We start from the raw sequence: 15,207 nt of genomic DNA, 5'->3' as shown, positions 1-15,207 counted from the left end.
TGTCTAAATTTACCATATGTCTAAATTTTAAAAATTCCTCCCAGACAGCAATTTAAGAACCAAAAAGTCTGACCTGTCTGGGAAAATACGAATGTATGTTAACCCTGCCTAAAGTCCTTTTCTAAAAAGATGGGCCTGAACTAGAAATGAGCTCCATTTCACACGTGTGGGTCCCCACCACTCCCTGGGGGTGTGCTAGAGTGACCAGATGTCCTGATTTTATAGGGATAGTCCCAATTTTGGGGTCTTTTTCTTATATAGGCTCCTGTTACCCCTCACCCCCTGTCCTGATTTTTCACACTTGCTGTCTGGTCACCCTAGGGTGTGCACATATGTGTGGGTCCCAGCTGCTCCCTGCCCACCTCATTGAAGCAGGTGTGCAGGGTTACTGCCCTGGGAACTGCAGGGCACCAGTGGACGTGGGGCCAGCTGCAGACGGGCGTGTGGCAGGGCTAGCTGGAGGCAGGGGGTGCAGGATTGGCTGGAGGCAAGGGGGTGTGGGACTGGCTGGAGACAGGGCAGGGGCTGACTGGAGGTCTAGGCTGGCTGCGGGCAGGGCAGGGGCTGGGTGCGGCAGGAGACGGGCTGGCTGCGGGCAGGGCAGGGGGTGCGACAGGCCTGGCTGCAGTCAGGGGGTGCAGGGGTGGCTGGAGATGGGCTGGTGCGGGCAGGGCAGGGGGTGCAGCAGAGGCTGGCTGCAGGCAGGGGGTGCGGGGGTGGCTGCAGGCAAGGCGGGGGGTGGCTGGAGACGGGGCTGGAGGCAGGGCACGGGGTGCGGGGGTGGCTGGAGGCAGGGGCTGGCTGCGGGCAGGGTGGTGAGTACTTACGGGGAGAGCAGCAGGATGCAGCCCAGGCTCAGCAGAGCAGCCGGGGACCCACCAGGCAGCATCGAGAGCCCCAGGGGCAGGGGAGCAGCAGCAACAGGGCTCGTGCCCAGGGCCAGGCAGCAGCCCACATAGCTCAGCACAGCGCCCTCGGCGGCCGGAGGAGGAATTACATCACTTCCTGGCCAGAGCCCAAAGCCTCAGCGCCCCCTGCAGGGAAGGGGGTTAACAACCGGCTCTAAAACCGCTTCAAAATTTAACAACTGGTCCGCGCGAACCAGCTCACCACTGGATGCAACGAAGATGTCGTAAAACCAGATGCTTTCCTAATTCTCTTGTGGCTTTCAAAATATAGTAATTTGAGCCCAAGCTGATGGCTCTTTCATTGGCATAGCTTGTTAGTTTGGTAGACCCCACTGAGGGTTCAGCATCATTGCTTTCCATGTTTTTTGTGGGGGGCAGAGGGAATTTTTACCATGCAGAGAAGGGGTGGTGGTATGTTTGTATGTTTTTTGGAACCCTCTTAACAGATTATTGTGGAGCTTTGGTATCTGAGGAGGCTGAGCGTATCAGGAAGTGGGGAAAGGTGGTAAAAATAAAGGAATAGTTGAAAACTCTTGTTTTCCTACTGGGACCCTAGTTAAATATTCTAAGACGAAGATGACTCTTGATGTATCTTCTGGATCTGTACAGTCCTTGCACATAAGTGCCCTGGTTTCCCCTGCCTGAAACTAAAACTGATTTTAGAGGTAACTGTTAAGCACTTATGAAAACATATAGCTAGAAATGGCAAAAGATCTAGCATATTCTAACTAAAAACTGATATTAAATGTTTGAATCAGTTTATCACCACTTAATCCTGCTAGAGTAGACTAGTAAAATGTTTATCCAATTGAAAAAATAATAAATCCTAATGGAATTATAGGAAAACATAATCGTTACGATGGCAGGTAAATATTAAGGTATCTTTAATACAAAAATCATTGTCTACAATTCAGACATTTCATCAGTTTATTATCTGAACGTATTAGTCTGACACCTTTAGAAATACTAATTAACATGTGTAACCCTTCTGGCAGGTGGTGTCACCAGCAAGATGTACCACTGGTATGCGTGAGCTGTCTGCTTTCCATCTGTTGATGAGCTAGAGGAAGTGACTTAACTCAAACTAGTGTCTTACACATGGTTGAGAGCTTTTTCCTTTGACACTTTATGACCACTTGATGTGTCAGGCTTATTGAGAATGTGTTGTTTTCCCCCTAAATAGCCTTTCTTGATTACATTTTTACTTATTCATTTAAATTCAAAATTTATACTCTTTGAAAACTTGTGGAGTTGTGACATAAATGACAAATAATGCATTATTTTAGGCACAGGCATATACCCTTAACCGTCTAAATGTAGCACTCAGCTATTAATGTTGGCTGGCTCACATGTAATGAGATAAAAATGTAGGTGAGTTTAGAGAATTAACATTTTAGAAACTAAAATTGTATGTCTTCTGTTCTCTGGTGTGCACCAATCAATAGATTTCCTTCTGTGCTATTTCCTGGAAAATAAATTCAATAATTAATGTAAATAGCTTAGGTATACAAGGCCTTAGAGAAAACACACTATCTTTTTAAAAAAAAAATCCTCCAAGGAGGATATACACCACCTTATAGCTACAAAAGAGATTTCCATTTGACAATTACGGATAATCTAGAAAAGTCAGTCAAACCCAATATGTGACTTGCTGTAGTACAGAAGTTGGTAATGGAAGCTTTAAATTGTGGTAACTCTTCTCATAGTTATGCCTAATATCACTTTCCAAATTGGTGCTTATGAGACCAATTGTGTACAGCAATAAACAAGTCTGTTGGGGTGAAATTTTGTGTCTAAAATGAAAGACATAAGTTATAAGTGGTTATAGTTGAGCAATGTATATAGCTAAACTTGAATTGTATATATGCAACTGAAGAACAGCTAAATTCGTCATTGAACAACCTAATGTGTGTCTGAAGCAAAAAAGCTTCTAGGTAGAGAGGCTTAAGCTGCAGTGTACTTAAAGGTGCATGTACTTTTATTGTCTACATTCTGAATTTGTTTTGAAGGCAGAAGAATTTCGCAAGCTTTGGAAAACTCCACCTAGAGAGAGAGCAGGCTTCTTTCACAATGTCAGGAAATCCGATCCAGAAAGAGGAGTTGAAAGAGTTGGAAGGTACTAAGAAAATCTCAGCATGAAAGAAATGTGTTAGCAATAAGCCAGAAAATCATTTAAAAAAAACTCCATCACTAAAGGCACATTAATGGTTAACATAAGAACAAGCTACATAAAGCAAAAATTCTTCTACAAACATTTTACAATGTATATTTTGTTTGGGTCCTTATTGTATTTTTGTGTAAATAAAAAATGCTTTTACTCAAAAAATGACACCCATAGACCTTAAATTCATAAGGGACCATCATGATTATGTAGTTCTGCACATTGTAGGCTACCTATTTAACTACAGTACTTTGGAAGGGGAGAAGAAATACATTTTTTAACTGTTATCCGCATTATGTCCAGACCTCTTTTCTCAAACCCCACCCACTCTTCTGCCTAATTTCTCAGAATATTTCAGATTATGAAGAAAGCCAACAATTGGGACTTTGTCCTTTTGAAAATCAGATTGTCAGCTAATTGAGTAATAGATTTGAGCATTGCCTACATTTTCTGGAAGCTGGGAGATTGTTAAAGTTTGGTGAAATGAAAAAAGATGGAAAGGTATACCCATATCCTTTCTCCAGCCACACAATACAAAAAGTGTCCACCTTTGTAAAGGTTTCAGAGTAACAGCCGTGTTAGTCTGTATTCGCAAAATTTAAATTGGTTAGTCTCTAAGGTGCCACAAGTACTCCTTTTCTTTTCACCTTTGTAAAAGGTGAATGTGGGTATGCATGGATCCTCACCACAAAAGATAGATTTTCTGTGTTGTGGTAGCACGCAAATGTAAAAACTTTTAAAGCATCTAAGCTTGTTTAAAACCAGGAGTGGCGTCTATCTTTTCTTTAAAATTACCCTTTTTCTGAAAAATGAAAAATGTTGATTGACTTCAACTAAGAAGTGCCTATGCCAGTAATTGATTCATTTCTCCACCTGATGCCTAGACGCAGTCATCTTAAATCACAATCTGAGGCATTTTTACGATTAATAAGTAAAGCTTTAGGATTACTAAAAAGGAAAGAAATTAGAGATAACACCTGATGTGTTATGGAGAGGGATACATATTATTGCTGATGCAGAACTTGGTTGTTACAGAATTCTTACATGTGTTTCACAATTTCAGAGGCTTAGAAATAGCTGATAAAACATGTTCTTTAAATTTATTGTCATACTAATATATTATGTCTTCACAAATTATTCGTTTTATCTTATTTATTGCAGGGAGTTAGCTCATGAGCTGGGGTTCCCGTGGGTTGAATACTGGGAATTTCTGGGCTGTTTTGTTGATCTGTCTTCCCAGGAGGGGTTGCGAAAATTAGAAGAATACCTGAGTCAACGGGAAATGAGCGAAAAGGCTCAGCAAGAAACAGGAGAAAATGAAACCTGCAACAGATATAAAACTCCACATTCTTCTGGTAAGAAAAGAGCAAACATTATTGTAAACAAAATGATTTACTTTAAGAAAAAACTGTGAGCAGGTCTTGGAGTTCACATTTAATTAATTTTTTTTTTTTGAATTGCAGATATTAATCTGTTACTCAAATATTCTACTTTCAGTGTAAAAACATTAATTTAGAGAAGTGTGGGAGGTTACCAGATCATATATCATTAAACACTCTCCATCTTGCATGCTGTTGTTCACTAGATTACAGATTCTGGATTGAAATCTTGGCCTCTTTAAAGTCAATGGCAAAACTCTCACTGACTTCAGTGGACCAGGCTCTCACTTAGAATGTTTGGGAATTCCTTTGTGAAGTACAGTCAACATTCTAAAACAGAAATAATTTTATCCAGTTGTGGGCAGAGGAGACACACTAACAAAGGCCTAAATCCAAACTTTTTGTATCAATTTAATGGGCTGCAGGTCATAACTCAGAATTTCCGTTTCACAGGAAATGCTGATGCTTCAGGATTTGGTTTTGTCCCTTATTGGAACAAAACTAAACATTTTTTTTTTTTTTTAAATTTCCCAAAAAATGGGAATTCGCAGGTGGGGGAGGAAATCATTCTAAAAATTTGGTTTTGGAAAATTTTGGGTTTTTTCCTTTTTACATTTTCATTATGTCATTATTAAAGTGTAGTATGACATCATGTCATTATGACAGTCATAATATTCTATTTTTAAATATTAAGGGCAGCTGTTTCAATCTATATGAAGTAACATCTTTTCTTATTGCCTAGATCAGTGTCTCCTGTTTGTTGCAGTGTAACTGACATTTTGTCAGTGTTTAATTAAAACACATTATGCTATGACTTTGACCTATCATGAAGTAATGTAAATAATATAAATATAATATAAAAGTGAAAATAATTCTGAAACAAAATAAAATGAAATGTTTTTTTATATTTTTCCAGAAAATTTATTCTTGCAGTAATTTTCTTTGTATTGTGAAATTGTATCAATTTCATTTTGGTTTTGTCAAAATGACATTTTCTGATGGATATCTGTTCTGACACAGATTTTTTTTGACCAGCTGTAAGCACAGATCCCTTTTCATAGTGGTTCCCCATTAGGGAAGTATTTTTCCTGTAACCAAGGTTATACAAGTCTCACTGCACCAATTGTTCCCAGTTTCTCTTTTAATTAGTTTGCGTGGATGCACACACAACCCAGCCCTACAGAATTTCTCCTCTTACTAGTTGGCTGTTGGTGGGTTTAATTATTTCTATCCAAATAAACGTGTATGTGAAGCGATCCTATGCTAAATCTTCAGAGGAGCATGAATATGGCAACTGGTTCCCCAATGTACTTAGAGAGGTGGACCTGGAAACAGAGCTGCTTTTGCCATTTTTTTTCCTTTTAACATCTAAAGTCCTGTATTCTCAAACCACCAGACTTGATGCTAAAGCAAATACTTTGGTAAAATTCCTAGCTTAACCATCGACCAAGTCAGTTGCAGTAAAGTAAAGGGTTTGTCCAATGTTAAATTTCTTTCTCAGACACGCTCCTAATGTTCTTAACATAGAAAAAGTGAATGCTTTTTTGTCTCCAGCAGCAAAAGGTGGGTGTACTCTATCAAACTCCTGTGTACTTTTCAGTAATCTCTAATTGCAATATTGTAGTAGAAATAGGATCTGCAATAGTTTATGTGCTCACCTAGGTCCATGTTGCAGAAATAAATACATTCTGTAAAGTGTATATCATTGCCTGTTGTTGAAAGAGGACTGTATATATTTAGGTACCTATTGTAACTTCAGTGGAACCTCTGGTGTGTAGGAGGACATGGCAAACTTAATAGTTAGCTTACATCTATATCTTTTTGCCATCATATTCTGCCTTCTGATTTTATCTTGGAACTTGGTCTGTTTCTGTGAATCGGGCACTTTAAGTGAGAAGCACAGGAAACATCTCTCTGATGAATACGATAAAAAAGGATCATTGCAAACAAGATGTGTATATTTTTTGATGATAGGATTACTTAGGTTAACTAATACCATTACTTACATCAGATTATAAAAGGGTCTCCATAAATGGATACATACATGCGATAATGGAATTACCTTAAACCATAAAGACCATAGATCTGTTCCTAGTTTTATCTGATAGGACTTCAGTTGTCAAGCCTCTTATTTATATCTTTTTATTAAAATTGTTTGCAGGCAAAAGTAAAAAGTGCTGCAATTCCATTTCTGTTGGAGCATTTTTAGATGAAGATGATGACGACATGAGCTTGGAAGAAATTAAAAACAGACAGAATGCAGCACGGAATAACAGCCCACCTGTTGTGTCTAAGGAATCTAGTATAGATGCTATTGGAGATTCGGAGTGTGACATACTGTCAATGGAGCACAAAGTAAACATTATAGAAACATCGGACCTCTCCATGCAGTATGAGAAGGGGGTTTCTTCCAGCAAAAATGGATTTTGCAGCCCTGTAACTAATGAGAAGATAACTAGTGACAGAAAACATTCACGTGGTGGAGAGGAGTGCCTTATATCCCCAGTCTCCAATTTAATGGCAGAATTTGAAAGACTGTCTTTCCAAGATGAAGCAGTGGCAGGGGAATGTTTGGTGGTGAAATCAAACAAAATCATTGCAAAAACTGAGAATGAGAGAATTTTGGCTGAAGGAATGAGCCAGGTCAGAATATCCAAGGACCAGCTGGGTAAAACCTGCTCAGCACTTTCTATGGCAAGCTGTTCTGAGCCAGCTACTACTGAAAAGCCTGGAGATACAAAATTAAGGACAGAAAACAAAATACCATCAGAAGCTGAGAGACTGTCATTGGACCATGGTATCTGGGACAAAGAGACACAGCAGCTTGGCAGTCTTGCAGTGCAATCTGAGTGTGCTGCTTATTTGTGTCAAGAGCCCTCTTCTCAGAGATTTCTTTTGAAGACTCCACCAACAAATGAAAATACAGACAAGTTATTCCTCTTTGGGTATGAATTGGATTGATGTTTAATATGATTTTGTTTTACTTTTTTGTCCTTTGATCCATACATGCAAAACTAGTTCCACACGCTTTTAACCTTGCTGTAAGAAATTCTTCAAAAAAGTTTCAAACACCAGTTATAATCACTTGAAAAAAGACCTCCTTAAAATGCTTTGCAGTTCCTACAGTAAAGATGCAGTCCTTTCACGCTCTCTAAAGATTGTGTGTAAAAGAATTTGAGTATGAAGAAAAGAGCTCTGCGGTTTTGTTTCAGTACTAGGGTTTTCAAACAGACTCCTCAGCCTGGAGCTAGCTCCTGTTCGTCAGGCAGGCTTGTTCTTGGTTATGAACCTTTCAATTAGGGATGTAAAATGTTAACCGGTTAACCAGTCAGTCTTACTGGTAATGTATTCAGTTAAAGATTAAATGCCTAATGTGCACATTAAAAACGTTGCAGCAATTCCATTTCATAGTGTATGTGGAACTAGGTTCTGCATTGTTTCGGGACCACTGCCATGGAACTGATGTCATAGGCGCGGAACTAAAGAGTGTGGGGGGTACTGCAGCATCCAATGTTTTACATGGGGTCCCAGGTGCTGGCCCTGCACCTGGGGCCCTGGCTGCCAGCAGCGGAGCCATGAATATGGGGTAGTAGCGGAGCTCCGCTTAAAATATAGGGGTGCTGCAGCACCCCCAATTCCCGCACCTATGTTGTGAACTCGTTAACGGTTACGCATTTAACAGATACAATTTTAATAGTTTAAACGCTCTTTACATCCCTAATTTCAATTAGATTAAGTTCTAAATAGCTTTCACATTCTCAACATATATGAAACTGAATTTAAGGATACTTTCCAAGCTTTCCTCTGATCTGACTACTAATACTGTTTTGCAGTGAAGCACATTGAATGTCCCTACGGATGGGCATTATTTCTTATATCAAAGCATGCTTGAAAACGATCCATTTGAATGTGAAGAGCAACTAATCCAGTTGACATGCATGTACCTATTAAAAACATTTCAAAATATCTACACTGGGGTGTGGGGACATTGTCTTGTCTAAAAAGTTTAACAGCTCTGTTTTCATCTAGTACCATTTATATTCTAGGGAACAACCGTCAAAGCTGGATAGTGATGTCTTAGCAGCTGTAGAAGGAGTAGAGATTGACCCACAGAAATACCCCATTACTTACAAATGGAAGAATGCTGTAAAGTCCTACTCTTCTTCTGACAGGCAAAGGTATTTATGTAAATTCAACAGAATAAGTTGAAGAGGAACAGTTTTTTAGTGTGTCTGTGGCAGGACATCTTTCGTAGCTAGAATTTAAAGCCCTAGCCTATACAAAGTATAAATAAAATGTATTCAATTCTATAGCATCTAATGTCTTTTAAATTAAGACTTATACCCATTGCTGAACTAGCCAGTCTCACGATGCTGAATGTTCTGTTATTACTCAACACATAGTGACTGCCATATTTGCCTGTACAGTCACTGCAATACCAATTTCTAACTTATAATCATTGGTGCAATATAATACAATAATAGAACTGCTTTGGAATATCTAGATTATGCAAGATGCCATATCAAATGAATTTTTAATTTTAGATTATACAATCTAGATGTCTTCAGACATTTTGTTACCCTGCCATAGTAGATGCAGGTTTTGATACCTGCAGGGGTGTGTGTTTAGATTATGTGTATGGAAATATTCTCAGTGGTCTTCTTGAAAAATATGAATAGTATGTTCTGCTAGCCCAGCAATATGAACAGTCAGCACTTCTTAGCATGACTACATATGTGGCATGAAGTTACAAATTTTATTATGAAACGTAGTTGATGTTTCTAAGTCATATGAGGATTTTTCACAAGGGACCAAAGTGGTGGTGGTGGTGGTGGTTTGTTATATTACAGTAGTTTTAGAGGCCCCAGCCAAGATTTGGCCCCGCTGTGATAGGTGGTGTGGAAACAGATAGTGGAGCAGAGTCCCATGTCCCAAAGATCCTACAGCTTAAGTAGACAAGACAAACTAAGTGTGGGAGGTAAAATGACTTGACCAAAGCCATGCAACAGGTCAGTGGCAGAGCCACAGAAAGTCCAATACCCTTTCTGCCATACTGACTCCTGTTTTTTTTCTCTCTTCTTTCCTTTTGTATTGGTATAGCCATCCTTATATTCATTTGAATGTGGCTGCTTAAAATGTTCCTGTGTCACATGGAAGTTTTTTCACTGAAATACTCTTTACATTTTAAAATTCTCTCTCAAAATGCATTATGTAAAAAAAAATCCACTTGTTCTTGCTAACAGTCTTAGTAATAATTTGACTTACTACATTGGAACCCAATGTAAAAGCATGAATACTTCCTGGAAGACTCAAGGGTAGGAGTGGGAACACGCAACAGCCAGGCAGCTTATGATGGCGCAACTTGGAGTTAATGGGTAGTGTTGTCTGGTGGGAAACTTTGGGAGAAGAGCTGAAGCAGCAGATTTAGCGAGGAGTGCAAAAGGATAAGATAAGGAGAGGGAGAGAAGTTGCCTGCTGGCTGCAGGTGTTTGGGAGGAAGAAAGATGAGAGGGTGGCAGAAGCTGAGAGGGGCTGTTCCCCAGCCCATTTTTCTAAGATCAAAAGGTCTTATAAGTCCAAGTGGTGCATTGAAATAAAGGAGTGGCTTTTTTTCCTTAAATCATGAAGATCTGTCTTTGATTAAAGTAGTGTGGAAACAGGTTTTTGTTCTTTCCTGCTGGGTTGCCATACTGCCTGTGAGCAGTGGACACTTTTCAAACACAGCCACCCTCTTGCAGCAAAAGGCTCAGAAATGGCAATTGTAAAAATAAACTGTGTTTACAAATAAACTTCACACTTCAGTCAAGCTGCTTTTTAGTAAACTTTCAGGTGTCTGGGTTGAAGAATCCTTTCTTCAAAGAAGCTGATGTATTATCTAGGAGCTTTTATTCTTATTGTACGCACTCAGTTTTACAGGAGCGTTGAGAAATTGTTTTAAAATCCTAAATCAATAATAAAATAAGTGTTTAGACTTACTACAATATATTTACATGTTAAAGCATCTTATTAAGGCAAGGAGCTATCTGCTCTTGTGTACATTGCTAACACATGGTTGGTGCTTAATGTAAGTAATAAAATATTTGGAAATTAGTGTCTTTTCATTTACTTGGCAAGAGGGAACTTTGGTCTTGCCATTTCCATTTCAAGTGTTTCTAGTGCCAACAACACCTCAATCAGAGACAGGGAGTACAGAATAATGCCCTGCTTAAGTATTCTTAGTGTCAGGAAAAATGGAACCTGGCAGTACAGGTCTGGATAGGTACGAAGAAATGGATATTCATACATTCTGAAATAAATATCTATGCGTGCAACTGAATCTAAATATGTATTATTGACTTGGAGTCTTTAAAAGCTTTACAGTATGTTTAACTCTTTCATTACTCTTTTTAAGGCTGACAGTGTTATCTTCAAAATCTATTTCTGCTTCGGTAGAAAAATATACTGTCGTGAGATTATTGTTCTGTATGATAGAATAGTAATTAATTGGTAAAACCAAAGTGAGTAATCCTGGCTCATTCAAAAATAAATATTAGAGATAATTTTATGGTTTTTAACCAAGTAAACATTTAGTCCATAAAAAATGTATTTATTATTTCTATTGCATATGGACACATTGCATTAAAAAAAAAAAAAATACTGAGTCTCTCCTATGGCCAAACCTACAAAATCACTGGTACAAAGCCTTCTTTAACCAAATACCTTGTCCATAGTCTTTTAAGTGTTGATGTGCTGAAGTGTCATTTTGAGCTTTACAAAACAAAGATAACCTGCCATTTCTTTGATGTTTCATGGTAGGCTGGCCATCTATGCTTATGAGTTCTTAAATCTTATCACATGATCAGCCATAGAAACAAGATAATAAGCGGGTCCTGGTAATCTGGTTGGTCTGCTCAGTACCTTTCCTAATATATATCGGTGTTGAATTGCAGTTGGCCAAATGTGCACAATGTGTTTTTTATAATTAGCCATTTTGGAGAAAGAGACATTTGCTGGTTTCAGTGACATATCCATGTGTGACCTAATATGCTGCACCCTTGTTTTTCTTTCCCCCCTGTCTGTCTCTCTCGATCTGTTCAGTGTTTTCTGATGCATCTCCAGCAAGCTCACAGGGTGCTAGTGAGAGCCTATTTCTCACCCCATTAAGATTGTCTGTCTGAAATATTAACCATATGGTGATTCTTTATTTTCCTGTAGTTGGCCAAGTCCAGCACTGAAAGGAAGGTTCAAGTCCCAGTCTCTTGCAGCAGGCCCACCAAATGGTTCAACGTACTCAAGAAGAAACAGTCCAGTGATGGGCAGCCCAGGGAAATATGGCAATGTTGCTTCATTTTTTCCGGATCTTGGGAGTCCTGGGCGGTACAGTCCAGTTTATGCCAACAATATCCTGTTGTTAAAACTGCATCACTTGTCAGAACCTTCTGCCCATTAGAACATAACTCATCTTCCTGGGACTTTAATTATATTTTCATTTTAAGAGTGAAGGGAAAAACTGTAGCATTGCTAAAGTGACATGAGGAAGTGTCCTTGGCTATTTATTTATCCTCATTTGAGGACAAATATACATTTTAAAAATTGAGTATGTCTTGACTTCATGTACTGGATAGATTACTGGTGATTTGCAAGAAGTTAGTGAAGTTAACTCTTATCCAGTAGTTATAAAACTAACAGTAGGGCAGTGACCTGAACCTTTCATGTAGTCATTTCTGCTAGAAATGGTGGTGTTTGCTGTAGGCCAAATGTGATAGTCAAAATGAACCCACTGATGCATTTTTTTTCACTTGGATAATTTTGAAGCATCTTCTCTCTAACCTAGAATTCTGTTTATTGATAAGTCATGCAAGGAGTCAAATGCATTCATATTCCATTTACAACAGGAGAAAAAAAACGTTTAACCTGGGCAATTACCTCTTCCCTGTTCCAGTAAGAATTTGACTCCCCACTGCTCAATACAGAAAAGTTTGCTTATGGCCAACTATTCAGTCTAAACAGTAAGAAATCTCTAAAATAAAGAGCAGCCAGAGAAACTTTTATGAGTCACTTCTCATTCTGAGGATGATGATAAAAACACATCACAGGTTGAGAGTTTTAGGAAAAAGGCACTATAGAAATTAGTGACCTATGTTTATGTTAATTTGAAAATAAAAGCTCAGCTTTTGCTGTTTGCAGACTTCACTAGTAATTACACAAAAGCTTATCAGCAATAATTAAAGTAAGTTTACCAGTGATGTATGTTAATGGTCTAGTTTAATGTAATATATTATGGAGATAAACAGAAACCCATGAAGTGGTTCCTTATTTCCTAACTGTTAGAAGGGATGAATAAGGACTGAGACATTGTTTTTATTGAAATTTATTGTTTTATTGAAATGTCTGTAGTCTAGATATAGTAACTACCTTTTTTTAAAGCTACAATTAAAAATAATTTAATTTCTCAGTATTCTTTAAGGATGAACCCTTTGGATAGTGCTATATGGAAATTGGAAATGTTTCTCAACTTGAAACAGAACACTCAGAATGTAGATTTTGATAGTTTGTGGTTTTGCTTAAGAAAAGGCTTTCAAGTAGTGTAGTTCCCTATTACATATAGTTTCTGCCACACAATTAAAAATAATCTTTATGCTAGACACCTGATCAGAAAATTCAAAGGTGCCATGGGCATATGAGTAAAAAGGATAGATTATATTGGTTGATAACAATACCCCCCCCATTGCAAAGAAAAAATAGCCCCTCAAGGAGCTTTTGTAACATGCATATGTATCTAAAGGAACCCTAATAGTAGATGGGATGGCATAGTATATTGTTATCCAACTGTGGGACCTTTATTACGTCACAGAGGTTGGATTAAATTGTACAAGACATGGCTGTTTTGGTAGCTATTGCACACTAGAGTAAAATGACTGTTTCATACACAAACTGTACACTGTTCTGAATATACTCGTTTGGTACGAACTTCAAAACTGCACTTAATGCTTTTGCAAGCTTAATAGTGCCTTTTATAGCATTTTTGTTCGTGGTTTTAAAAGTGGCATCCACTTACATGGGAATTTAAAATGTAGTTTCCCCTCTAAGACTCTGAATGGAAAAGTATTCTAAAGGTGCTTACTGTTTTGGTAAAATAGCTCTGGAGTTACAGGTGTATGTTTTGGAACTGTGTTTATAGGTGGCTTAAATGGAAATTGTTGTTTGATTCCCATGAGCTGAATGTTAGAAATGAGTAATTGACCCATCATTCAAATATTATCCACCCAAGTTGCTTTATTATGGGACTCTCCTCCAAAAAAACCTACTATATTAGTAGTAACTTTTCCAGTGGCTATTCATTTTTGTTGCTGTAGAGGTCTGTATCAAGCATACATTTCAGTTGCTTTAACTTCTAAATTATTAAAAAATCAGTTTCCCTAAACTTTCTGGACTGTGTGTAGTAATTATCCAGTCTATCCAGGTAATTGCTTAAATATTATATACACAGACAAGTGATGTGTGTGTATATAAAAGCTGACAACACTTCACAAGTTAGTTGTACTCATCTTGATATACAAACCTTAACACTGATTACTGCATATATTTTTTTCCAGTACTTCCAACATTTGTGCCTGTCTGAGGCAGCTATGGGCCTCCAGATAATGGAAATTCCCACTTAAATCTATGATATAAGTTCTACGTTCCTGTTTAGAAATAGCTTAAGAAAAACTTTGGTAAAACACAATCAGGGGATTGAAAAACTGATGCTTTATAACTAGTTCCTGTCCTTTTCTTTTATATGCTTTTTTGTATTAAAATGCAAATTTTTGGCACCAAAACTTCTAACTCTTGTTTGGGGAGGGAGAGAGCATTTTTTAGTGACAAATGCCTTATAGAATTTGCATTTTAGTCCATGTGTTTGTACTGTTTTAAGTAAATTTATAATACATAACTTCATTTATTTAAAAATATAGCAATTTGTTCATTCAGAATCTTAGAAGATCTTCTAGAAGAGTCTGAAGACACTATAAATCTAGATTGGGACTGTTTGTTTAGTTTTTAATAGTTGATCTCTGATTACGCAAAGGGTCTTTTATATGTCAAGTAAGACTTTAAAATGCTGAGCTTCTATTCTAACAGGTAGTTAAGGTGTCATAGGTGGATGGGAATATAGATCCATGTTGTGAAACTAAATGCAGCGATATACAAACAAAGCATCTTTCTGTTAGATACTATGGTTTTGTTTCTATAATGAAATTTAATTGGTGCCTCAATTTGGGACATGAAACCAAAGGTTTGGAAAATATTTCACAACTTGAAAGACTTTTTTGTCTCTTGCTCATGGCATTTTGGCATTCAAAAGAAATGCTCATGTTTGGGGGGAGAGAAATTTATGCTCCACGTTGCTCAGATCAGAGAGGGGTATTTTAATGGTACAAAATCTGTACTCTCTAAATAGGGCTATTGCCAGCTTAATTTTGTTTTATGCCTTAGTGCCAATACAAATGCTGATTTCTGTACATGTGCAAAAGATGTGTTGTATGTGTTCTTGCCTTCCACCCTGCACGTATTTATGGTTCTTTCAATACTGTATGTAATGTGCTGGAATAAAGTGCACAAAATATTCAGCATTAGACACTGCTACTGATTATATGGTGGGGGATTTTCAAGATGCCCATCTATCCTGTATGTATTGGTTTCAGGCATAGAGTTGCTTTTGAACAATTATAAGGGTATGAGATCATGAGCCAATGATGTTGGTGTAGTCTTTTTAAAATGCAGAAATGTCATGCTTCAG

The 15,207-nt window shown here is 38.0% G+C and overlaps 1 protein-coding gene across 2 annotated transcripts in view; it reads left to right on the top strand.

Moving 5' to 3' along the window:
- The window catches only part of ANKLE2 (ankyrin repeat and LEM domain containing 2), a 31,631-nt gene extending 16,588 nt beyond the window's left edge, over positions 1–15,043 (top strand). For both annotated transcript variants that reach the window (XM_048821832.2, XM_048821831.2), the window contains exons 9-13: positions 2,918–3,024; positions 4,231–4,424; positions 6,610–7,393; positions 8,495–8,626; positions 11,643–15,043. In XM_048821832.2, the coding sequence (XP_048677789.1) occupies positions 2,918–3,024; positions 4,231–4,424; positions 6,610–7,393; positions 8,495–8,626; positions 11,643–11,877 (1,452 nt within the window). In that variant the 3' untranslated portion in view covers positions 11,878–15,043. The remainder of the gene's footprint in view (positions 1–2,917; positions 3,025–4,230; positions 4,425–6,609; positions 7,394–8,494; positions 8,627–11,642) is intronic.
- Positions 15,044–15,207: the final 164 nt, after the last annotated feature.

The sequence above is a fragment of the Caretta caretta genome, chromosome 15, assembly GCF_965140235.1.
Source record: "Caretta caretta isolate rCarCar2 chromosome 15, rCarCar1.hap1, whole genome shotgun sequence".
NCBI classification, from domain to species: Eukaryota; Metazoa; Chordata; order Testudines; family Cheloniidae; genus Caretta; species Caretta caretta.
This window is presented reverse-complemented; position numbering and strand designations above follow the sequence as displayed.